General features: G+C 49.9%; 1 protein-coding gene and 1 pseudogene across 2 annotated transcripts; both read right to left on the reverse strand.

Moving 5' to 3' along the window:
- Positions 1 to 2,984: 2,984 nt before the first annotated feature.
- Positions 2,985 to 6,843, reverse strand: LOC149521865 (chemerin-like receptor 1; annotated as a pseudogene).
- A 6,634-nt stretch (positions 6,844 to 13,477) lies between these two features.
- LOC102453473 (chemerin-like receptor 1) lies at positions 13,478 to 23,475 on the reverse strand. 2 transcript variants are annotated; one of them, XM_075907477.2, is made up of 4 exons: positions 23,357 to 23,475; positions 16,440 to 17,921; positions 14,326 to 15,203; positions 13,478 to 13,750 (listed from the first exon to the last, which is right to left on the reverse strand). In XM_075907477.2, the coding sequence occupies exons 3-4, from the start codon at positions 15,129 to 15,131 to the stop codon at positions 13,744 to 13,746; spliced, it is 813 nt and encodes a 270-aa protein (XP_075763592.2). In that variant the 5' UTR covers positions 15,132 to 15,203; positions 16,440 to 17,921; positions 23,357 to 23,475; the 3' UTR covers positions 13,478 to 13,743. The 2 variants fall into 2 exon arrangements, with proteins under 2 accessions (XP_075763592.2, XP_006113758.3); XM_006113696.5 differs by lacking the exon at positions 13,478 to 13,750 and having other exon boundaries at positions 14,191 to 15,203; positions 16,440 to 16,559; positions 17,360 to 17,921.
- Positions 23,476 to 25,468: the final 1,993 nt, after the last annotated feature.

A 25,468-nucleotide genomic window follows, 5' to 3' on the forward strand; every position in this document is an offset into this window, starting at 1 on the left:
GGAGGGGAATTAAACACTGGAGAAGGGCAGTGAAGATGGGCCCACTCAGTGTTGCACATGGAGTTTCGATGGATGGTCATTCCATACTCGAAAGACAATATAGCAGGGGGGATACAGAACCTGTCGTAGAGTCTGTGAAATACTCGGAGATTGGAGAGTAAAATCTCAGTAATAAGGGGGGATTTCAGCTATCCCCGTATTGACTGGGGACATGTCACTTCAGGACTGGACACTAAGAGAAAGTTTCTTCAGACCTTCAAAAATGCCTTCTTGGAACAGCTTTTCCTGTCACCCACATGGGGAGGGGCCATTCTTGCTGAGTGGAGCGCAGGACCTGGTCCCACAGGTGACAACAGCTGCACCGCTTGGGAACAGTGACCATCAGATAATTAGGTTTAACATCCCTGTGGCAACAAAAAGATGTCAGTGGTTCTGCACTGAGGCATTTAATTTCAGACAGGGGAACACCACAAAAATGAAGTGGTTAGTTCAACAGAAATTGAAAGTTATAGGGCAAAAGTGAAATCTCTACAAGGTGCAGAAAAATGTTAGTTGACCCAGCACTCTAAAGGGTCAACGAAAATTTATACCACAAATCAAAAGACTCAAAAGGTAAAAGCAAAAGAACATGGAGTTTGTCATTAGCAGGAAGCTGCTAACCAACCAGTGGAGACACTGGATGATCGAGATATGAAAGGACGATAAGGACATTTAAAGAAACTAAATGAATTCTTTGCATTGGTCTCCACATCTCAGGGTATGTCTACACTACCCCGCTAGTTCGAACTAGCGGGGTAATGTAGGCATACCGCACTTGCAAATAAAGCCCGGGATTTGAATTTCCTGGGCTTCATTTGCATAAGCCGGGCACCGCCATTTTTAAATCCCCGCTGGTTCGAATCCCGTGCCGCGCGGCTACACGCGGCACGGGGTTCGAACCAGCCGGGATTTAAAAATGGCGGCACCCGGTTTATGCAAATGAAGCCCGGGAAATTCAAATCCCGGGCTTTATTTGCAAGTGCGGTATGCCTACATTACCCTCCTAGTTCGAATTAGGAGGGTAGTGTAGACATACCCTCAGGGTGTAAGGGAGGTTCCCACCGTGAGCGGTTCCTTTCAAATGAGACATCTGAGGAAATGGCCCAGATTGAGGTGTCATTAGAGGTGATTATGGAACAAATTGATAAATGAACATCAATAAATCACCAGGAGCAGACAATATTCCTGAAGGAACGCAACTGTGAGAATGCAGAACTGCTAACTGTGGTTTATAATGTTACTTAAATCCCCTTCTGTGTCAGATAACTGGAGCTTACCTAACATGATGCCAAACTTTAAAAAGGGCGCTAGAGGTGATTCTGGCAATTACTGGGCAAAGTGGTAGAAGTAGTAAAGAACAGAATTGTCAGACACAGAGATGAACGTAAATCATACCTCACTGATCTACTAGAGCTCTTTGAGGGGTTAACAAGAATGTGGACAAGGAGATCCAGTGGATCTAGCATGCTGAGATTTTCAGAAAGTGTTTGATGAGGCCTCCCCCCAAAAGCTCTTTCGTAAAGTGACATTCTATGGAAGGGGAGTCAAGGTTCCATCATAGCTCGGTAAATGATTCAGAGGTTGGAAGGAAACGGTAGGAATAAAGGGTAATTTTCAGATCGGACAGTGGTGACTAGTGGTGTCCCACAAGGGTCCACACTGGGGCCAAAGTTAGTCAATCTATTCATAAATAATCTAGACAAAAAGCTAAACTTTGAGGAGGCAAACTTTGCAGGGGATACCAGAGCACTCAGCTGAACCCAGAGCAGACTGCAAAGAATGACAAAGGGGCCTGACAGAACTGGGTGTCTGAGGGACAAAATGGCGGATAGCATTCCGCATTGTTAACTACAACGTAATGGGCATCGTAAAACATCATCCCGACTGTACATGCAAAGTGCTGAGGGGACCAAAAAAATATCGTGCCTGGTCTGAGCCAGAAAGACGGTGATGTGGCCCCCGACTTTGTTCTGCTGCCATTTTCACCTCACCTGGCCCTGAGCCTGCATGTTCCCTGATGTGACTGAGGGACAGGTTTTATTTTCCATTTATTTTTAATGCCTGTTGGTGGGCCTGGGAATACCAAACCCGGCACCACAGCTGGGAGATGGGTTTATGTGTCCGCGCCTCAGCGGTGCTCCCCAATAACGGATACATGCGACTAGTATCCAAAGGCCGTGTGTTTGAATCGTGCTGGGCCAACTAATGTCCTCAGAAGTTGCCAGTGAGGTGTCCTGACAGGTATTTTGCTCTGTCAAAAGCGCCCTCGACACGCTGCCTGGCCTCTGTGCAGAGAGCTACCACAGCAGACCCCACGTGACGAGACGTGGTGTGAACATGCCTGGCCAGGTTTATTGTAGGTGAAGCCCTGGAACAGACGTCTACAGTTCTGTTGGTACCTGAGTGCCCCTGACAATGGACTCCGCCCAGGCAGTGGCTGGGTTTCTGGCTGACCCCTGGGATGGACAAGGGCAGCCCCTCTGAGATCCATGGTTAGACCCGGTTACAGACAAGTTACACCTCACTGCTGACATTTCAGGGTGCTGACATCGTTAGATACCACCCAGTACCTTGTACGTGGGCGTTGGACCAAAACATCTTTGTCCATCAGGCTGTCATGCTGGCCCTGTCCTGAGCCAGGGTCAAGGTATATCAAGGCTGTTCCCCACTCTGACATGATGAATGCAGAAGTGGAGGCCTGCAAAAACACCCCAACACCTGATCTCCACAGGCTTTGGTAGAAAACTTCCCCCAAAATCCGAACACCCGAACTTTGGGAAATAAAAATAAAAAAAATTGCTGCCACCACCCAAGTATTACGAGAAAAACCAGGGAAGAGATCACGTGGGAAATCTCAGCCCTAAAGTGAAACCAGGACACAAAAATGAACCAATACCGGGTTAAATGGAAAAAGAAAGAACTTTTATTATCAAAACAAGCATGGTATGAATGGGTAGATGGTAAGAGCCACCAGTTAATATACTCACGGAGGATTCCCCCATGGGCCAAAACTTAGTTACAAAAGAGGAAAAACCATTTGTAACAGAACTGACATTAGATCCAAATTCCCAAATTAGAAAACCTGATGAATTTATCTAGACTTTACCCTACTTACAGATTATGAAGAGTCTTTTTCTTGGAGATAGATATGGCTTCTGTCTCCCTCGGTATCCAGAGAGCAAACTAGCTCAGAGAGAAGGGTGGGAAAAGTTAAAAATTCTTTTGTCTCAGTTTGAATTACCTACCTCCCTTACCACTGGCTGACCAGATTCCTGGCTAGGTTAATGCCTTAGTCTCTAGGGTTCTGGCCAGCCCTCATGGTTATGACAGGGTGTCCCTATGAACTGTGCGGTGTCTGTTGGTCTGAAGATGTTTCTCAGCCAGGTGTTCCGGTACCACCCCTCTGGACTGTGTTTTCAGCCTGTGCCTAGTACCTCTGAGGTACTGGTGTTTTTGCAATATCAGCCCGGTTCCTGCTGGATTGGGTGAGTAGGACCTGCCTCTTCCTTAGAGCTCAAGTTTGCTTTGTAGCAGGAAAATTGTGTCTACTTTCAACTAGGCCTCAAGCCTCACCCCAGGCCTGTGAGGCATGGCCATATGTTTCAGGCCCTCTTGTTACTACAGTTACCAAGCAATACCGCCTCCCCCAGATAACACCCACCCCATGGTGCCGTCACAATGGAGCGTTCATGGAAAGACATCAATGCATTGTGAAGCTGCGGTGAAAACAAAATCGTCTAGAGTGTTGGCGGCGTTAAGAAAGGGACAGCTTACACGCCAGAAAACATCGGATCACATGGCCTCTGTTGGACACTGTGAGATGCCCACACCTGGAAACCTGCATAAACATGGAATTGGAAAGGGACCGAGAAGGGCAACAGAAACAATCAGAGTATGAAACAGCCTCTCTATTAGGAGAGATCAAAGAGACTGGGACTGTTCAGCTTGGAGCAGAGACGATGGGGGGATAGGACAGTGATCTATAGACCCATGACTGGCGTGGAGGAGGTACATAAGGCAGTGGTCCGTCCTCCTCCACCTCATAACACAAGCACTACGGGTTGCCAAATGAAATGAGTAGCTCACAGGATTACAACCAGCCAAAGGAAGGATTTCCAGAGGGGAGAGGAAGGCAGGGTGCCTGTGTGGTGCTCTGGCAAGAAGCCGGTCCTCCGGGGAATTCGGCTGCAGTGGGAGGGATGCTCCCAGCCCGGATCCAGACTTCTTGCCATGTTCAGCAGCAGGCCCCAGCCCTGAGGGCCCCACCCCCACCACGTCATGGGCGTGTGAGGGGCTGCAACCGCACGTACCAAGTCCCTGTTGCTTTTCTGACTTACGTTGCCGAGGGAGTGAGGGGAAGTACTGAGCCTGCTGCCTCCCTCTTCTGCTTCACCCTCTGCCCTGAGCCTTTCCTCACCTCTGATCCTGCCTCCTACCTCCTCTAGATCTTCTCACGCCCACGTTCCTGCCCTGACTCCTGCTACACCCCTCCACATCCCCTCCACTCTGAGTCCCTAGCCACCAAAGGGTGGGGAAGCCCCTCTGTGAAGGATTGGGGGGCTACAATGAAGGCTCCAGGGCTACAGGGGGTGGCCCCAGAACCATAGGGGGCAGGAGCGGGGCAGGGAGTCAGCAGGAGCTGAGATGCTCGGCCCACCTTGCAGTAAATGACAGCACCTGGGTGCTGAGCAGATGGGAGAGCTTGGGAGTAGGGAGCAGTCGGTTTGGGGCCTGGCAGGGACAGAGAGGGGGGTTAATCCATGCCCTGTACCCACCCCCATGAGACTGATTTCTGGAGCTGGCAATGCCGCACACACAGCGGGCAGCTATGCAGGGTACCATGAAAGTTGGTGCCATTTGGTGGCACCCTACCCAGCTGCGCATTTGTGTATTGGGAGGCACAGTCCTGGATCCACCACAACCCTTGGGAAATTGGTCCCGGGGTCAGTGTCTCTGGCCGTTCAAAATGTACCCTCATGTTGAGGCTGATTTTGTCTAGGTATAACAATGGATTCCCTGGGTCATGGAACTTGTGTCACGTGAGACCTTCCTCAGCAGCTGTTCAATATCTGTTCCCATCTGGATACTGACAAACTGGGATCAAGTCACCTTCTCTCTGTTCAGCTACGCAGATTTAGTGCCTAGATCTCTTGGCTCTTGTTATGAAGTAGGTTTTCTAATACTGTAAAAGGAGGCCCAGAATTCATTTGCCAATAAAAACAATTTTGGGGTAAAAAAGAAACTATTAATCCCAGTGCACAGAATTCTTACTCCAGGCAATATTGACATTATGGGCCCTGCACTTCCTAAACTTGGCCCTACTGGGTGCAGCTCATGATGGGGAGGGCTGGAGGATGGGGCTAGTCGGCTGGTTCCGGTCCCAAGTGGTTGATGGTGTTGGGGCTGCGAGCACATTGCCGGTACCTCAGAAACTCTTCCTCCATGGTGAGGTAGAACACGAGGTTGAGGCAGCTGTAGAAATACACCGGAGCCAGGACACAAGCCAAAATGCTTTCAGTGATGTTGAAAGGGAGAGAGTAGGGACCTGAAATCCTCTGGAAGAAGAGGGCGTAATAGGGCAGCCAGCAGAGGAAAAAGGTCGGGATCACTCCAAGAAGGACCTTGAGAGGCTGGGTGGCCTGGATCAGCCGGTTCCTTCCCAGCCTGGCAGCGAGAACGATGCAGAAGGTTGGGATCAGGCTCAAGGCTAATGGGATCAGAAACTGACCAGGAACTGGATGGCGACGGTGTCCTTCGCCCTCCCTAAATGCACTCGTAAATTCATGCTGGTGTTGGCAGGTGCGAGGAGGGATTCCCAGAGGTCACCGTACCGCAAGCTGAACCCGGCAGACAGGGCCCATGTAACCAGACCCACCCAGAAGGCCAGGGAGGCCGTGCGGCATTTCTGGGCCCACTCAGGCCGTGCCGCGAGGACGCAGCGATGGACGCTGATGGCCATGAGGAGGAAGGCACTGGAGAACATGTGCAGGGAGGTGATGGTGCTGCTCAGCCTCCTGGCCCAGTCTACGTGCAGGAAGTAGATGAAAACGAATCTGAGGGGCAGGCAGAGAATGAAGATGAAATCGGATACGGTCCAGTTCAAGAACAACAGGGCGCTGGCCGTCCTCTCCACACGGCAGCTGGCGACGAAGAGGACGTAGCCGTTCAATGGAATCCCGGTGAGGAAGGCCAAGCCGCACAGCACCAGGAAGAAGATTCGGAACTCCATTCTTGGAGGTGCTGCTGATACAATATGGCCCCCTTCTCCTCAGGGCTGGGTGGGGGCGGGGCAGACTCTGGGCTGAGGTGAGGAAGGGAGAGCAGTGAAAAGGGCTGCAGGACGGAGACAGAGAGACAGAGGCGGCGTTTATAAACTCCCAGTCCCTGTGCTGAGGTGGCATCAAATCCTTGTGGGCCGATGGCCCCAGTGGTACAAAGACCTTAGACGCATCGAACTGCAGGGCAAGCAGGGGACCGAAAGGATTGACTCAGTGACGTCGCTGCCGAGATGCAGGGTTTGTTTTCTCTGTACCCAGCCCCAATGGTTTTTGGTTTTACATTGGGGTGATGGTGGTGGGGAGGAGGGTGTTACGCTGCCCAGTTTAAATAAACAATTTTAGCTTGTGGCTGATCATTTGCATTTTGAAGCCGGGGGAGGGGGGCAGGAGGGGCGAGTTGCTCAGACGCAGAGACAGAGCTCTGGGAGATGTTTCCTCCTGAGCCTCGCTCACCCTGGTGCACCCTACAGGACAAGGTCAATTCAGCCACATTCAGAAACTTCAGTTCCATTCATCTTTTGTTGGCTTTTGGCTGCCTTCGGCTTCGCTTATTCCTCGTAGGAGAAGGGTTACTGGCCCTCTCAGGGACATCACTAGACCCATGAATTTGAACCCCGGAAGATTGACAGAGGCAACTTCGACCTTCTCTGTCTTGTAGACATGGCCTGAAAGTTCCAAATAGTCTGTTTGCTGTTGGTTTTCGAAAAGTGCTGATGACTCTCTGGTTTATTTCAGAATATAACCAGTGACCAATGTCCCCTCTCCCCCTGCCTTTTTAAAAAAATGTTGAAAGGGATTTTCCAGCTTTCAATAAGCCTGGACAACAACCCCCGCCCCTCCGGGCAGTGCACCAGAGAACGGGGAGGCTGCTAACACCTGCTGCGTCTAGACTGGCATGATTTTGCGGAAATGCTTTTAATGCATTTTAATGCTTTTAATGGAAAAAATGCATTTAATGGAATGTCTAGATTGGCACAGGTGCTTTTGCGCAAAAGCATCCATGGCCAGTCTAGAAAGCCCCGATCGCCATTTTCGCCATTGGGGCTTTTTTGCACAAAACAGTCCTTCCTTGTCTACACTGGCCCTCTTGCGCAAGAATACTTTTTCCCGAGCGGGAGCGGGAAAGTATTTGCGCAAGAAGCACTGATTTTGTACATTACAAAGTCAATGCTCTTCTGCAAATTCAAGCGGCCAGTGGAGACAGCTGGCAAGTTTTTGCGCAAAAGCAGTTGCTTTTGTGCAAAATCTTGCCAGTCTAGATGCACCCCTTTTGTTTAATGAAAGGCTGTTGCAGGTGTGTCTATCTGAGTGGCTGGAAGGGGAGTCAGGACTCCTGGGTCCATCTCAGACTCTGTCACTGAATCTTTCTGGGAGCTTGGCTGAGTCATATCACAGCCTTCAGTGTCAGTTTCCCCTCCAAACATTTCCCTGTGCAGCACCCCTGAAGTTGGACAGTGTCGCTCAACACCCAACGGGATGGGGCTCATGACCTCTCACCACAGGACACACAACTAATGTCAGCTGGCTCTAACCAGTGGGATGGGGGGAGGGGGAGAATGGGGCAGCAGCAAGGGGGAGATCCAGGGAATAGTTGGGGGGGGGGGGAGGCGGGAGAGCAGAATGACACCCTGTGGGGCAGCTGAATGGTTTCCCTCATTTCCTTACCCGTGCCTTGAGGGGACATAGCGTCTCCGAATCAAGCCTTCTCCCAGATCCCCTACATGACTCTTGCAGCTCGCTCAGACTGGCTCAGCCGGCAGCAGGAAGCCGTGTGTGTGGCTATATCTGGGAGGGTGAACAATGGGGGGAGACCACAGGATGTAGCTGGGTCCGTTCACTTCTGCAAAGCCTAGTTGGCCTCCAGTGGCCATTGCTACATGCAGCTATCACGTGAATCACAAGTTTCCCCCACAGCCACCCGACTATAGCAAAGTGTCTGCATTTGGCAGCCAACACCCAGCCTCTCATCCACTGTAACCCCCAGGTCCTTTTCTGCAGAACTGCTACTTAGCCAGTCGGTCCCCAGCCTGTACCAATGTTTGGGATTCTTCCATCCCAAGGCAGGACTCTGCATTTGTCCTTGTTGAACCTCATCAGATTTCTTGTGGCCCAATCCCCCAATTTGTCTAAGTCACTCTGGACCCTATATCTGCCCTTGAGCATATCTACCTCTCCCCCTAGCTTAGTGTCATCTCCAGACTTTCTGACGGTGCAATCCATCCCCTCGTCCAGGTCATTAATAAAGATATTCCCTTGTAAGCCAATCCAGTCTCCGATCATATTTGCTTCTCATGGTGCACATCGGGATGGTTTCTTTCTATGCCTTCAGTAAGGCTTCTTTAAAATACTGTGAGCTGTCCTGGACTGCTTTCCCCTTCATGTTAGCATCCCAGGGGATTCTGCCCATCAGATCTCGGAGGGAGTCAAAATCTACTTTTTTGAAGTCCCAGGTGTGTATTTTACTACTCTCTTTTCTTTCTTTGGTCAGGATCCTGAAATCTGAAATTTGGCGCACAAGTTGTTCTAAAGTGCAGAGAATCTTGCGGCTACGCAGGACAAGTCAGAGTCCTGAGAGGGGAACAGGAGTCTGGGAAGATTGAGAGCCACTGGTCACTGGGGGGGTTCCCTGTCATGGCACCACTTCCCCGCTTCCTAGCTCCTCTCACTTGACTGGAAGGGCCCTTTCTTGTGAGGTGGGACATGTTGCCCCAGTCTGTGCTCTGAGAAACCCCCCCTTGGCTGCAGGTCTGAGGGGGGGCGGATTCTCTGGTTTGGGCTGAGAAGCTCTGAGTCGCCGTCTGGCTGCTCCATTGTCATACGTGAGGCTACGGCTGCACTACGCGCTCTGCCGGAAGAGGCAATGCAAATGAAGATCCTTATGCCTCTCCCCGGGCTGGGTGTGGGGTTCCCCAGAATCACAACTTATTCAAGAACACTCAGCAGCACTGCACAACCTCACCCACAAGGAGAGCGCGGCTACAAACCAACAGGGTTTACTCGTTCATCAGATGAAAACTCTTAGAAGGACTCCTCACATGGCAGGCTCAGTACCCCACGATTATATGACACTGGTGGAGGTGCGGGCTCCAGAGTGCTGTTGGGAGGTGCTCAGTGGCCACCCCCATTGTATTTAAAGTCCCCAGTAGATAAAATCACCTCACCCCATTGGCCTCTACAACAGGGCTGGATATTTCTGCCTTTCCAATTCTTTCAGTGGAGTTTTGCAGCCTCCCCAACACTTACAATTTGGCTGCTACATTCGCCTGCTTCTTGTTTTTCTCAGCCTCTCCTAAAGCTCTTAAGCAAAGTGACCTTTCATGGGAGAAGAGGCAAGGTTCCATCACAACTCGGTAAATGATTAAGAGGTAGGAAGCGAAGGGTAGGAATAAAGGGTCATTTTCAGACTGGACAGTGGTGACTGATGGTGTCCCGCAGGGGTCCACACTGGGGCCAGTGCTAGTCAATCTCTTTATAAATAATCTAGAAGAAAAGCTAAACTGTGAGGAGGCAAACTTTGCAGGGGATACCAGAGCACTCAGCTGAACCCGGAGCAGACCACAAAGACTGACAAAGGGGAATAACAGAACTGGGCATCCGAGGGACAAAATGGCGGATAACACTCCATGTTGATAACTACAGCGTAATGGGCATTGTAAAACGTCATCCCAACTGTACATGCAAAGTGCTGAGGGGCACAAAAAAGCATCGTGCCTGGTCTGAGCCGGTCATCTAAAGACAGTTATGTGGCCCCCACACTTTGTGCTGCTCCCATTCTCACCTCACCTAGCCCTGAGCCTGCACGTTCCCTAATGTGACTGAGGAACAAGTTTTATTGTCCAGTTATTTTTTGTTCTTTGTGGTGGGCCTGGGAATGCCACACCCGGGACCATGGTTGGGGGAAGGGTTTGTGTGACGGAGCCTGGGCGGTGCTCCCCAATAACGGATACATGCGACTAATATCCAAAGGCCGTGTATTCGAATCACCTCAGGCTGTGGAATGTCCTTTGTAGTTACAAGTCTGGTGTCCTGACAGGGATTTTGCTCTGTCAAAAGCGCCCTGGGCATGCTGCCCAGGCTCTGCACAGAGAATCACTACAGCAGACCCCACACAAAGAGACACGGTGGGGAGCTTCCTGGCCAGGTTTGTTGTAAATGAAATCCAGTCTCTAGATCCCTGGTGCAAAAATTTACGGTTCTGGTCATACTTGAGCGCCCGTGACAATGGACTCAGCTCAGGCAGTGGCGGGGTTTCTCACTGTCCCCTAGGCTGGATAAAGGCAGCCCCTCTGAGATCCATGGTTAGACCCAGACACAGACACTTACGCCTCACTGACATTCCATGATGCTGACGTCATTAGATGCCACCCAGTACCTTGTACATGGGGGATGGAGCATAACATCTCTGTCCGTCATGCTGGCCCTGTCCTGAACCAGGGTCAGGGTATGTCTAGGCTGTTCTCTACTCTGCTACAATGAATGCAGAAATAGGGCCTGCAAATGCACCCCATAACCCGATCTTCACAGACTTCAGTACAAAATTTCCCCCAAAATCCTAACACCCGGACTTTGGGAAATAAAATAAAAACAAAAAACAAAATGCTGCCATCTCCCACGTATTATAAGAAAAGCCAGGGAAGAGATCACTTGGGAAATCTCAGCCCTGAAGTAAAACCAGGACTGAAAAATGAACCAATACCAGGTTAAATGGAAAAAGAACGAACTTTTATTATCAAAACAATACCCCAGTTACAAGCATAGTATGAATGGAAAGAGCCACCAATTTATATACTCATGGAGGATTACTTAGTTACAAAAGAGAGGAAAAACTATTTCTGACAGCACAGACATCCGATCCTAATTCCCAAACCAGAAAACAATAAAACCTGACAGATTTATCTAGACATTACCCAACTTACACATTGGGTGTGTCTAGACTTCATCTCTCTGCCGACAGAGAGATGCAGATTAGGCACATTGAAGTTGCTAATAAAGCAGGGATTTAAATATTCCACATATCATTAGCATAAAAGTGGCCACTGCTTTTTTCGGCATGGAGCTTGTCGAAGAAAAGTGGCAGTTTAGAGGCTGATCTTTCGAAAAATAAAGCCTGTTTTGAAAGATCCTGTAAACCTCATTTCATGAGGGATAAGGGATAGTTCGAAAAAGGCTTTAATTTTTGAATGATCGCCCTCTAGACTGCCACTTTCCTCCGACAAAGCTCCGTGCCGAAAAATTCATTAGCAATTTCGATACGTCTAAGTTACATCCCTTTTCCGAAAAAGGGATGTAGTCTAGATGTACCAGTTATGAAGCATCTTTTTCTTGGAGAGACCTGTCTTCTGTCTCCCTCAGTATCCAGAGAGCAAACTGGCTCAGAGACAAAGGAGTGAAATGTTAAAACTTCCTTTGTCTCAGTTTGAAATCTCTACCTGCCTTACCATTGGCTGACCAGATACCTGGCTAGGTTAACCCCTTAGTTCCCAGGCTCCTAGCCAACCCTCATGGTTATGAAAAGATTGGATCACATGGCCTATGTTGGAAGCCATGGGATGCTCACACGTTAAAACCTGCATAAACGTGGAACTGGAAAGGGCCCGAGAAGGGCGACAGAAATGATCAGGGTATGAAACAACCTCCCTATAAGGAGAGATTAAAGAGACTGAGACTGCTCAGGTTGGAGCAGAGACGATGGCGGGGGGATAAGACAGAGATCTATAGACCCATGACTGGCGTGGAGGAGATACATAAGGCAGTGGTCCATCCTCCTCCACCTCATAACACAAGCACTAGGGGTCGCCAAATGAAATTAGTAGGTTGCAGATTTAAAACAACCCAAAGGAAGGATTTCCAGAGGGGAGAGGAGGGCAGGCGCCCTCGTGCGGTTCTCTGGCAAGAAGTTGGTCGGCTGGGACACTCGGCTACAGGGGGAGGAACGCTCCCATCTCGGCTCCAGCCCTGAGGGCGCCCTGCCCCCGCCCTCACCATTTCAGGGCTGTGTGAGGGGTTACACCAGCTCCCTGTTGCTTTTCCTGCTTCCTGTGCCTAGGGAGTGAGGGGGAACACAGAGCGTGCTGCCTCCCTTCTCTGCCTCACCCTCTTCCCCAAGCCTTCCCTCACCCTGACTCCTGCCCCCTCTAGATCTCCTTGTGCCCAAGTTCCTGCCCTGACTCCTCCTACACCCCTCTACATGCCCCCTGCCATGAGTCCCCAGTGACCAAAGGGGGGAGCCGCTCTGTGAGGGATGGGGGAGCTGCACTCAAGACTTCAGGGCTGTAGGGGGAGGCCTCAGAGCTGTAGGGGGTAGGAGAGGGGCAGGAGGATGCTCGGCCCACCCTGCACTCACAGACAGCAGCTGGGTGCTGAGCAAGCAGGAGAGCTTGGGGGAAGGGTGCAGTCGGGTTGGGGCGGGGCAGAGACAGAGCAGGGGAGTTATTCCATGCCCTGAATCCCCCCACCCCTCACTGGCTGGGTACTGGAGCTGGCAATGCTGCACACACAGTGGGCAGCTACGTAGGGCATCACAAAAGTGGGTGCCGTTTCGTGGCACCCTACCCAGCTGCACATTTGTGTATTGGGAGGAACAGTCCTGGATCCACCACGACCCTTGGGAAAGTGCTCCCGGGGTCAGTGTCTCACTTTCAGGATGAATTTGTCTGGGTGTAACTTCTGTTCCCTGGGTGACATTAGACCTTCCTCAGCTGGACTGAAGAGCCCACTGTTCAAAATCCATTCCCGTCTGGATACTGACAGACTGGGATCAAGTCACCTTCTGTCTGTTCAGCTACGCAGATTTAGCACCTGGACCTCTCGGCTCTCGTTATCACACAGGTTTTCTAATCCTGGAAAAGGAGACACAGAATTCACTTGCCATAAAAGACAATTTTGGGGTAAAAAAGAAACTATTAGTCCCAGCGCAGAGAATTTGTCTTCTGGGCAATATCGACATTCCAGGTCCTGCACCCCCTAAAATTGGCTCTAGTGGGTGCAGCTCATGATGGGGAGGGCTGGAGGATGGGGCTAATTGGCTGGTTCCGGTCCCAAGTGATCGGTGGTGTTGGGGTGTCAGCCGACGGTCAGGGCTCCCTATATCTGTCCCTTAAGACCGGCTGAAGTTCTTTTAAATTGTGATTGGTTCTGTTACAGCAACTGAAGGAGTCAGGTTAAAGCTTAAACAGTTACAGGTTTATTGAGGAAGCTTATAAATCATATGGTTACAATGGCTATTGCTCTATTTCTTAACTACTAGCAAAATATAGATCTTAAAAATGGTTACAAAGAAGATAAAGTCAGAAAAATAGAAATAATGGTACCAAGTAACAGCTTACTCTTTCTATGTGTACACTTAAGACAGAGGACCACATCCAGGTACAATTTTTACCCCCTTCTGTGCCTCTTGACTCCAGCATGTCAGGCCAGGGCTGGTCCCTCAATTCCTAGGAAAGACGAAAATACGAGGTGGGCGTCCCCATAGAACCTCGGGAGGTCAAACACCTAACCCGACCAGCAGGTAGAGGGTAGAATGACACTCAAAGTGAGTGTGTGCTGGACCTATCCTAGGGTATGTCTACACTACCCCCCTAGTTCGAACTAGGGGGGTAATGTATGCATACCGAACTTGCTAATGAAGCCCGGGATTTGAATTTCCCGGGATTCATTAGCATAAAGCCGGCGCCGCCATTTTTAAAAGCCGGCTAGTGCGAACCCCGTACCGCGCGGCTACACGCGGCACGGACTAGATAGTTCCACGAGGAGTACAGATAGTTCGGAATGGCTACGTAGTTCGCACTAGCCGGCTTTTAAAAATGGCGGTGCCGGCTTTATGCTAATGAAGCCTGGGAAATTCAAATCCCGGGCTTCATTAGCAAGTTCAGTATGCATACATTACCCCACTAGTTCGAACTAGCGGGGTAGTGTAGACATACCCTCAGAGAGGCAAATAAGATGGATGTGATGGGGAGGGAGGGGGTGTCTGTCTGGCTACATGGGGTTGCGAGCACGTTGCCGGTACCTCAGAAACTCTTCCTCCAGGGTGAGGTAGAAGACGGGGTTGACACAGCTGTAGAAATACACCGGAGCCAGGACACAAGCCAAAGTGCTTTCAGTGACTTTGAAAGGCAGAGACTGCCTAGAAGAAATCCACAGGAAAAAGAAGACGTGATAGGGAAGCCAGCAGAGGAAAAAGGTCGGGATCAAGCCAAGAAGGATCTTGAGAGGCTGGGTGGCCTGGATCAGCTGGTTCCTTCTCAGCCTGGCAGCGAGAACGATGCAGAAGGTTGGGATCAGGCTCAAGGATAATGGGATCAGGAATCCGACCAGAAACTGGATTTTGACGTCGGCCTTCACCCTCCCTGGATCCACTCGTAAATTCATGCTGGTGTTGGCAGGTGGGAAGAGGGATTCCCAGAGGTCACCGTACCGTAAGCTGAACCCAGCAGACAGGGCCCATGTAACCAGACCCACCCAGAAGGCCAGGGAGGCCGTGCGGTGTTTCTGAGCCCACTCAGGCTGTGCCGCGAGGACGCAGCGATCGATGCAGATGGCCGTGAGGAGGAAGGCGCTGGAGAACATGTGCAGGGAGGTGATGGTGCTGCTCAGCCTCCTGGCCCAGTCTACGTGAAGTAAGTAGATGAAAACGAATCTGAGGGGCAGGCAGAGGATGAAGATGAAATCGGACAGGGCCTTGTTCAGGAACAACAGGGCGCTGGCCGTCCTCTCCACACGGCAGCCGGCGATGAAGAGGACGTAGCCGTTCAACGGTGCCCCAATGAGGAAGGCCAAGCTGCACAGCACGAAGAAGAAGATTCGGAACTCCATTCTTGGAGGAGCTGCTGTCACAATATGGCCCCCTTCTCCTCAGGGCTGGGCGGGGGCGGGGCAGACTTTGGGCTGAAGGGGAGAAGGGATAGCAGTGAAAAGGGCTGCAGGACAGGGACAGAGAGACAGAGGCGGCGTTTATAAATTCCCAGTCCCTGGGCTGAGCTGAGGAGGGATCGAATCCTTGCGGGCCGATGGCCTCAGTGGTACAAAGACCTTAGATGCAGCGAACTGCAGGGCGAGCAGGGGTCGACTCAGTGACATCACTGCAAAGATGCAAGGTTTGATTTCCCTGTACCCAGCCCCAACAGGTTTTGGTTTTACATGGGGGGAGGGGGTTACCCAGCCCAAATTAAAAAAACCTGTTTAGCTCATTGCTGGTCATTTGAATTTTGGAGCCAGGGGGGCAAGGCAGGAGGGACGAGTTGCTCAGATGCAAAGACAGAGCTCTGGGCGACATTTCCCCCTGAGCCTTCCTCACCCTGGTGCACCCTACAGGACAAGGTCAAATTCAACCACATTCAGCAACTTCAGGTCCGTTCATCTTTTCTCGGCTTTTGTCTGCCTTTGGCTTCACTTACTTTTTGCAGGAGCAGGGTGACCGGCTCTCTCAGTTCAGAGCCCCTCTCACCGGCTTCACTAGACCCACAAATTCAAACCCCAGAAGATTGACAGAGGCAGCTTTGATCTCCTCTGTTGTATAGTCATGGCCGGAAAGTCCCGAATACTCTTTTTGCTCTTGGTTTCCTAAAGGGGCTGGAGACTCTCTGGTTTAGTTAAGAATGTAACCAGTGACCAATCCGCCCTCTCCCCCGGATCTTTTTGACATTTTTTAGAAGGGGATATTCCAGCTTTCAGCAACCCCAACATCAAACAAGGCCCCGGGCAGTGCACCAGAGAAAGGGGAGGCCCCTAACCCCTTTTGTCTAATGAAAGGCTTTTGGAAAAGACCATTTGAGTGGCTGGACGGGGAGTCAGGACTCCTGGGTCCATGCCAGACTCTGCCACTGAACCGCTCAGGGAACTTGGCTGAGTTGCATCACAGGTTTGGGCCTCAGTTTCCCCTCCAAACATTTGCCTGTGCTGCAACACTGAAGTTGGACAGTGTCATTCAACACCCAGTGGGATGGGGGCTCATGTCCTCTCACCACAGGACACACAACTAATGTAAATCGTCTCTAGCCAGTAGGATGAGGGGGGTGGATGGGGCAGGAGAAAGGGGGAGATCCAGGGAACAGCTGGAGGGAAGGGGGTAAGGGCAGAATGACACCCTGTGGGGCAGCTGGAGGGTTTCCCTCGTTTCCTTACCTGTGTCTTGAGGTGACGCAGTGTCTCCGAGTCGAGCCCCGTCCCAGATCTACAACACGACTCCTGCAGCTCACCCGGACTGGCCCAGCCGGCAGCAGGAAGCCGTGTGTGTGGGTGTATCTAGGAGGGTGAACAATGGACATAGCTGGGTCCAACCACTTCTGCAAAGCCTGCAAGGCCTGCAGCAGCCACATGCATTTGTCACGTGTATCACAAGTGCCCTCCCAACCCTAGCAAGTTCTCTGTGTGCGGCAGCCCACATCCAGGAGGGCAGGGAAGACAGTAGAGAGCTGAGGCTGAGACCAAACATATTCAGCCATCTCCACCGGGTGAGGTGCCAGGAGCAGAGACCCCACCTGGGACTTTGCACCCTCTTTTCCCCTCCTGGCAGCGGTACAAGACCAGAGTCGGCCACATGAGATTCTAAACCCTGCCTCCGCTATGGGGACCTCAGCACTGGCCCAGCTAGCACTCAGGAAAACCTCGCGCTGGGCTAGAAACCACACGAACCACAGGCCTGCCTGTGTCTCACATCCGTCGCCTCCAGGCCCCAAGTGTCATGCCTAGTGAGGAATCCATGGGTAAAAGAGCATTTCCTGAATCTCCTTTGGTTTTTGTTCTGTCGCATATTTGCTGACAAGTACTGTGAACATAATGATGGAAGAAAGAGAGCCAGAACAGCGGTGGAAAAAATGCAAGAGCCACACCGGAATTGTCAGGCAAAAAAAGAAAAGGTGGGTGCCTTAGATTTTTGGCCATATCAGGCACCCTTCAACAGCTGCCATCTTGGGCTCCACGAGCACACGGATACTGGGGGACTTTGAGGAAGCCCAGGAGAAACTTTGCCAGCTGCACTTTTTGGGGGGGGGGGGAAGAGAGTGACCTGTAGGGCAGCTGAAGGGTTTCCCTCATTTCCTTACCTGTGTTCTGAGGTGACAGTGTTTCCGAATCGAGCCCCATCCCATGTCAACCACATGACTCCTGCAGCTCGTCCGGACTGGCTCAGCTGGCAGCAGCAAGCTGTGTGTGTGCTTGGTTTTTTTTCTTGTAGACTGTTTAATTTTTCATGCCGAATTCCCCTCCTGGATACTTAATCTGCTCTATAAAATATATTCTGCAATGGCCTAGTAAAATGTGAAGTTATGAAATGAGCAGATTGGCAAAACAGGTGTCAGAGAAACTTGGTGAAACATGGATGATCAGTAGGACAGGGTATTACCCGGGTACCAATTATATCGGAAGGACAGAACAGGCTGGGTCGGATGGGGAGCACTATATATGTGAAAAGAGCAGCGAATCAAATTAAGTAGGAATTTTTAATGAACCAAACTGGAGTATGTGTAACCCAGGCACCTAGTAGGGAGCTGTGTCTTTAAGAGACCTCAGTGGGGAGGTGGAGTGAGTTGAGTGTTACTGTTGCTGGGCTGCCTAGCCTTGATCCACGCCAGGGAAGGAGGCTGCCCGGACTCCAACTGAAGATCCCTGTGAGCAAGTGGAGAGATGGTTCAGAATCAGCACATGGTGCAGACTGGACGAGCAGAGGCACAAACTGAGACTTTCGTGAACTTTTCTTATTGTGTCCGTGTGGAGTGGAAGGTTCACATTTTATTTTTGGTTTTCTCTTTACTTCTGTTTACTGTAAACAGTAGCGGTGGGTTCCACAGTGGGCGTGTTCTATGTGTTTCTTCATAAGATTTTATAAAGTTATTCAATTAAATTCTTTTTTTTTTAGTTTCTTTTGGAACTTGAATGTTGGGAGGCTGACACTGGGCAATCCTTGCTAAAATTCCTTCCAGTCCGAGTTCTGAGTCTCTAGTACTTTCTACAGGAGTGGGGGGTTTTTAGACACTGGTGAAGGGCAGTGAAATCTGGCCCATCCAAGGTTACACATGGACTTTTGCTGGATAGTCATTCCATACCCTAAGGACAATATAGCAGTGGAGATATATGACTGGTCATAGTCACTGTGAAATACTCCGGGAGAAAGATGTGGAGAAATTGGAGAGGGTCAAGAGAAGAGCAACAAGAATTATTAAAGGTCTGAAGAACATGACCTATGAGGGAAGGCTGAAAGAATTAGGTTTGTTTAGTTTAGAAAAGAGAAGATCGAGGGGGGACATGATAGCAGTTTTCAGGGATCTAAAAGGGTGTCATGAGGAGGAGGGAGAAAACTTGTTCATCTTGGCCTCTGAGGATAGAACAGGAAGCAATGGGCTTAAACTGCAGCAAGGGAGTTAAACTGTCCCACCTCCAGTCTGAGAGCCCCAATGCTCTTAAAGAGGATGAAAGTCTCAAGGGAACAGAACATTCAATGGGAACAGAGGGAAACCATCCCGTAGTTGGGACCCTCCTTCCAGAGGATGTTGCGGTATCCTCTCGCACTGAGGATACCTTTGAGGGGGAGGGAACGCCAGTTGTTAGGAAGAGGCAGGTGTTAGTAGTGCGTGATTCGATTGTTGGAAGCATAGATAGTTGGGTTTGTGATGACCGGGAGAACCGTATGGTGACTTGCCTGCCTGGTGTAAAGGTTGCGGATCTCTCGAGGCATCTAGATAGACTTATGCATAGTGCTGGGGCGGAGCTGGTGGTCGTGGTACATGTAGGTACCAATGACATAGGGAAGGGTAGGAGAGATGTCCTGGAGGCCAAATTGAGGTTGCTAGGAAAGAGACTGAAATCCAGGACCTCTATGGTGGCGTTCTCGGAAATGCTTCCAGTTCCACGTGAAGGGCCAGGTAGGCAGGCAGAGCTTCAGAGTCTCAATGTGTGGATGAGACGATGGTGTAGGGAAGAGGGGTTTGGCTTTATTAGGAACTGGGGACACTTTTGGGAGAGGGGGAACCTACACAGGAAGGATGGGCTGAACCTAAACCAAGATGGATCCAGACTGCTGGCACTAAACATTAAAAAGGCCGTAGAGCAGTTTTTAAATTAAGAGATGGGGGAAAGCCGATTGGTGCAGAGATACACATAAATCGGATGGAGACTTCTCTTAGAGGAGAATCCATTGATAGAGATTCTCTAAAGTGTAGTCAGAAAGGGTATGTCTACACTACCACCCTAGTTCGAACTAGGGTGGTAATTTAGTCAACCGGAGTTGCAAATGAAGCCCGGGATTTGAATTTCCCAGGCTTCATTTGCATGTTGCGGGGCGCCGCCATTTTTAAATGTCCGCTAGTTTGGACTCCGTGCCCCGCGGCTACACGTGGCACGAACTAGGCACGGAGTCCGAACTAGCGGACATTTAAAAATGGCGGCGCCCCGCAACATGCAAATGAAGCCCGGGAAATTCAAATCCCGGGCTTCATTTGCAACTCCGGTTGACTACATTACCCCGCTAGTTCAAACTACGGTGGTAGTGTAGACATACCCAAAGAGAGGAGGGGAGAGGACAAACCATGGGCCAGAGCAGACAAACAACCGCATATAAAGGAATCCAATGCATCAGGGAAGGGTAGACAAATAAGCAGTGGCAAATTTTTAAAGTGCTTCTACACAAATGCTAGGAGTCTGACTAATAAGATGGGTGAACTAGAGTACCTCATATTAAAGGAGGACATTGACATAATAGGCATCACTGAAACCTGGTGGAATGAGGAAAATCTGTAGGACACAATCATACCGGGATATAAAATATATAGAAAGGATAGAGCAGGCCGGGTGGGTGGCGGAGTGGCACTGTATGTGAAAGATAATGTAGAATCAAATTAAATAAAAAGCTTAAATGAATCAACATGTTCAATAGAATCGCTATGGATAGTAATTCCATGCTCCAATAATATGAAATTAGCAGTATGGATATATTACCAACCACCTGACCAGGACAGCGATACTGACATTGAAATGCTGAGGGAGATTAGAGAAGCTACCAAAATAAAGAACTCTATAATAATGGGGAACTTTAATTATCCCCATATTGGCAGGATACATGTCACCTCAGGAAGAGAACCAGAGATAAAATTTCTCAATGGCTTAAATGACTGCTCCTTGGAGCAGCTGGTGCAGGAATCCACAAGGGGAGAGGCAATTCTCGATTTGGTCCTGAGTGGAGTACAGGATCAGGTCCAGGAGATAACCGTTACAGGACTGCTTGGGAATAGTGACCATAATATAATAACATTTAACATTCCAGTGGTTGGAAGAAAACCTCATCAGTCCAACACTCTGGCATTTAATTTCAAAAAGGGGAATTACACAAAAATGAGGAGGTTGGTTAAACGGAAATTGAAAGGCACAATGACTAGAGCCAAATCCCTGCAAGCTGCATGGAAACTTTTTAAAGACACCATAATAGAGGCCCAACTTAAATGTATGCCCTAAATTAAAAAACATATCAAGAGACCTAAAAAAGAGTCACCGTGGCTTAACCACCATGTAAAAGAAGCAGTGAGGGACAAAAAGGCATCTTTTAAGAAGTGGAAGTCCAATCCTAGTGAGATAAATAAAAAGGAACATAAACACTGTCAAATCAAGTGTAAAAATGTAATAAGAAAAGCAAAAAAAGATTGAGGCGCGGCTAGCCAAAAACTCCAAAAGAACTAACAAAATGCTTTTTAGGTACATTAGAAGCAGGAAGCCTGCTAAAAAACCCATGGGTCCCCTAGACGATCGAGCTATAAAAGGAGCAATCAAGGACGATAAAGCCATTGTGGAGAAACTAAATTATTTCTTTGCTTCGGTCTTCACGGCTGAGGACGTTAGGGAGATTCCCAAATCTGCACCGTCCTTTGTGGGTGATGAATCTGAGGAACTGTCCCGGATTGAAGTGTCATTAGAGGAGGTTTTGGAACAAATAGAAAAACTTAATGTTAACAAATCTCCGAGACCGGATGGCATTCATCCAAGGGTTCTATAAGAACTCGAATGGGAAATTGCTGAACTATTATCTGTGGTTTGTAACCTGTCCTTTAAATCGGCTTCCGTACCTAATGACTGGAAGGTAGCCAACATGACACCAATATTTAAAAAGGGCTCTTGAGGAGATCCTGGCAATTACAGACCGGTAAGTCTAACTTCACTACTGGGCAAATTAGTCAAAATAGTAAAGAATAATATTGTGAGGCATGTAGAAGTACATAATTTGTTGGACAAAAGTCAACATGGTTTCTGTAATGGGAAATCATGTCTTACTAATCTATTAGAGTTCTTTGAAGGGGTTAACAAACATGCAGACAAGGGGGATCCAATAGATACACTATACTTAGATTTTCAGAAAGCCTTTGACGAGGTCCCTCACCAAAGGCTCTTGTGTAAATTACATGGCCATGGGATAAGAGGGAAGGTCCTTTCTTGGATTGAGAACTGGTTAAAAGACAGGAAACAAAGGGTAGGAATAAATGGTACATTTTCAGAATGGAGAGGGGTAACTAGTGGTGTCCCCCAAGGGTCAGTCCTGGGACCAATCCTTTTCAACTTATTCATAAATGATCTGGAGAAAGGGGTAAGCAGTGAGGTGGTAAAGTTTGCGGATGATACCAAAGTGTTTAGGATAGTCAAGACAGAAGCAGACTGTGAGGGACTCCAACAAGATCTCACCAAACTGAGTGATTGGGCAACAAAATGGCAAATGAAATTTAATGTGGATAAGTGTAAAGTAATGCACATCGGGAAAAATAACCCCAACAGTATGATGGGGGCTAATTTGGCTACGACAAATCAGGAAAGAGATCTTGGAGTTATCGTGGACAGTTCTCTGAAAACTTCCACACAGTGTGCAGCGGTGGTCAAAAAGGCAAATAGGATGCTAGGAATTATTAAGAAAGGGATAGAAAATAAGACCCAGAATATCTTACTGCCCCTGTATAAAACTATGGTACTCCCACATCTTGAACACTGTGTACAGATGTGGTCTCCTCACCTCAAAAAAGATATTTTGGCCTTGGAAAGGGTTCAGAAAAGGGCAACTAAAATGATTAGGAGTTTGGAAAGGTCCCATATGAGGAGAGGTTAAAGCGACTGGGACTTTTCAGTTTAGAAAAGAGGAGACTGAGGGGGGATATGATAGAGGTCTATAAAATCATGAGTGGTGTGGAGAGAGCAGATAAAGAAAAGTTATTTATTAGTTCCCATAATAGAAGAACTAGAGGACACCAAATGAAATTAATGGGTAGCAGGTTTAAAACTAATAAAAGAAAGTTGCCCAGAGAGGTTGTGGAATCCCCATCTCTGGAGATATTTAAGAGCAGGTTAGATAAATGTCTATCAGGGATGGTCAAGAGAGTATTTGGTCCTACCATGAGGGCAGGGGACTAGACTCGATGACCTCTCGAGGTCCCTTCCAGTCCTAGTAATCTATGATTCTGTGATTCTCTGTCATGTAGACATGGCCTGAAAGTCCCAAATACGCTTTTCGCTGTTGGTTTCCCAAAGGGACTGGAGAATCTCTGCTTTATTCGAGAATGTAACTGGTGACCGATCCTCCCTCTCCCCCTGCTCTTTTTAAAAAAATTTTGAAGGGGATATTCCAGCTTTCAACAACCACCGACAAACAAGCCCCCGGGCAGTGCACCAGAGAAAGGGGAGGCTCCTAACACCTTTTGTTTAATAAAAGGCTGTTGCAAGAGTCAATTTGCGTGGCTGGATGTGGAGTCAGGACTCCTGGGTTCCATCCCAGACTCACTGAACCGCTCAGGGAGCTTGGCTGAGTCACGTCACAGCTTTCGGCCTCAGTTTCCCCTTCAAACATTTGCCTGTGCAGCACCCCTGAATTTGGACAGTGTCGCTCAACACCCAGCGGGATGGGGGCTCATGACCTCTCACCACAGGACACACAACTAATGTCAACCGGCTGTAGCCAATGGGATGAGGGTGGTGGATGGGGCAAGAGGAAGGGGGAGATCCTGGGAATAGCTGGAGGGGAAGGGCAGAATTACACCCTTTGGGGAAGCTGGAGGGTTTCCTTACCCTCATTTCCTTACCCGTGTCTTGAGGTGACGCAGCGTCTCTGAGTCGAGCCCCATCCCAGGTTCCCAACACAACTCCTGTAACTCACCCGGACTGGCCGGCAGCAGGAAGTTGTGTGGGGGGGTGTATATAGGAGGGTGAACAATGTACGTAGCTGGGTCCAACCACTTCTGCAAAGCCTGCAAGGCCTGCAGCAGCCACTGCTCCATGCAGTTCTCATGTGAATCACAATTGCCCTACCAACCCTAGCGAGTTCTCTGTGTTCGGCAGCCCACATCCAGGAGGGCAGGAAAGACGGCAGGGAGCTGGGGCTGAGACCAACATGTTTAGACATCTCCACCGGGTGAGGTGCCAGGAGCAGAGACACCAGCTGGGACTTTGCACCCTCCGATCCCCTCCTGGCTGCGGTACAAGACCAGAGTCGGCCACATGAGATTCTAAAAGAAGCCGCTGCTGCAGGGACCCCAGCACTGGCCCAGCTAGCACTCAGGAAACCCTCGCGCTGAGCTGGAAACCACACGAACCACAGCCCGGCCTCCAGCCAGCCTGTGTCTCACATCCACGTTTCAGATCAGCCTGAGCTCCTAGGTAGCCAGGCTCATGCCAGGTTGGAAGCAGTCCCCAGGGGAATCTCGCTCGAGTGCAGGAAGGGGCTCCCCCACTGGATGTGGCCCTGGTGCACCAGGCGTTGGGATCCACCGGGATTAACGGCCAAGAGCTCAGCCCCCTGTTCCACCCCCTTTCCGCCCCACAGTTTTTGACCTCTGTCTGGGAGTGCGGGAAATGCAGTTCTGCATTGCAGTGTACGTGACTTGTTGCTCGCCATTCTGAATTTACGTGCCTAGTGAGGAATCCATGGGTCAAAGAGCACTTCCTGAATCTTGTTTGGTTTCTGTTTTGTCACCTGCTTGCAGGATGCACAGCTAATGTCAACCGGCTCTAGCCAGTGGGATGAGGGGAGTGGATGGGGTAGCAGGAAGGGGGACAACCCCCCCTCAAGGAGCCCCCTCTAGTGCGACAATCCCCCCTCAAGGAGCCCCCTCCAAAGCAACAACCCCCACTCGGTGAGCCCCGCTCCAGTGTGACAGGCCCCCCTCAGGGAACCCCCTCTCTCTTGGGGTGTGGGGTCCATCTCTCTGCCTCCTGGGCCAGTGCCTCTCAGAGCCCTCAACCCGTCTCTGCTGTGGGCCCCCTTGGGGGGGTCCCCCCCTCTGGGCCCTGGGTCCTTCACTCCCAGAGGTGACAGTGCAGCCCTGTTCCCCAGCCCAGAGCGACTCTCAGCCAGTGTCACATGGGGGGGGGGGGGTTATTGAGCTTTGAACACAACAAAGGGTCCCTCAGGCCTGGCCCCCCTCTGCCCAGCCTGTCTGTCTCCCCTGACACCATTTGGGCTCTGCCTGCTCTCTCTGCCCTGTCCCACAGCTCCCTCCTTCCAGCCCAGCCTATATCCCCTATAGCAGCCCCTCCCCTGGACTCAGTCTCCTGTCCAGGCAAATAGGGTCACCTGGGCCCCTCTTCTCCCCTCTCCCATCCTCCACCCTTTGTTCCCCCCTGGATTGAACCAGCTGGGTAGGGCACCGGGGGCCTCTCTCTGGAGCCCATTGGACTCCCATGACAAGGGAAGAAACAAGGGGCGAGTGGGTGCTGGTGTCTGCGCAGTGAGGTGGAGACAGAGGAGAGTTTGTTAGGGTTTCTTAAAGGGGCAGTCTCCTTTTTTTTTTTTTTTTTGGCTTGACAATTCTGATGTGGCTCTTCCCATTTCTTTTGCTGTTGTTTTGGCTCTTTGTTAAATGGGTTGGCCGCCCCTGGACTAGCTCATGATATTTGCATGATTACACTTCAAACGAAGTTTACATTAGTGTTAATGGCTTATGGTCAAGAAGAAAAGGGTTCTTTTAACAGAATTTTTTTTAGTGTTGCAGATCTCTGCAAACTCTGATCTTAATTTTTTTTTAATCCTGTGTCACTAGTTAATAGATGGTAAAGTGTTACAACTGGAAGAACTGTATCATGGACCCCATTTCACTTGTTTGGCCTTTCAATTGGAGTAGGATTCTGGCCACGCACTCCGAGGGTTGCTACTCTTCGAGTTAGTGATATACACAGGTGAAAGTTGAATCAAATGA

Source organism: Pelodiscus sinensis, chromosome 22, assembly GCF_052426305.1.
Source record: "Pelodiscus sinensis isolate ZL-2025 chromosome 22, ASM5242630v1, whole genome shotgun sequence".
Taxonomy (NCBI): domain Eukaryota; kingdom Metazoa; phylum Chordata; order Testudines; family Trionychidae; genus Pelodiscus; species Pelodiscus sinensis.

Bases quoted from the DNA above. Each gene is read 5' to 3' on its own strand.
- LOC102453473 (XM_006113696.5), bottom strand. From the start codon at position 15,131: ATGGAGTTCCGAATCTTCTTCTTCGTGCTGTGCAGCTTGGCCTTCCTC.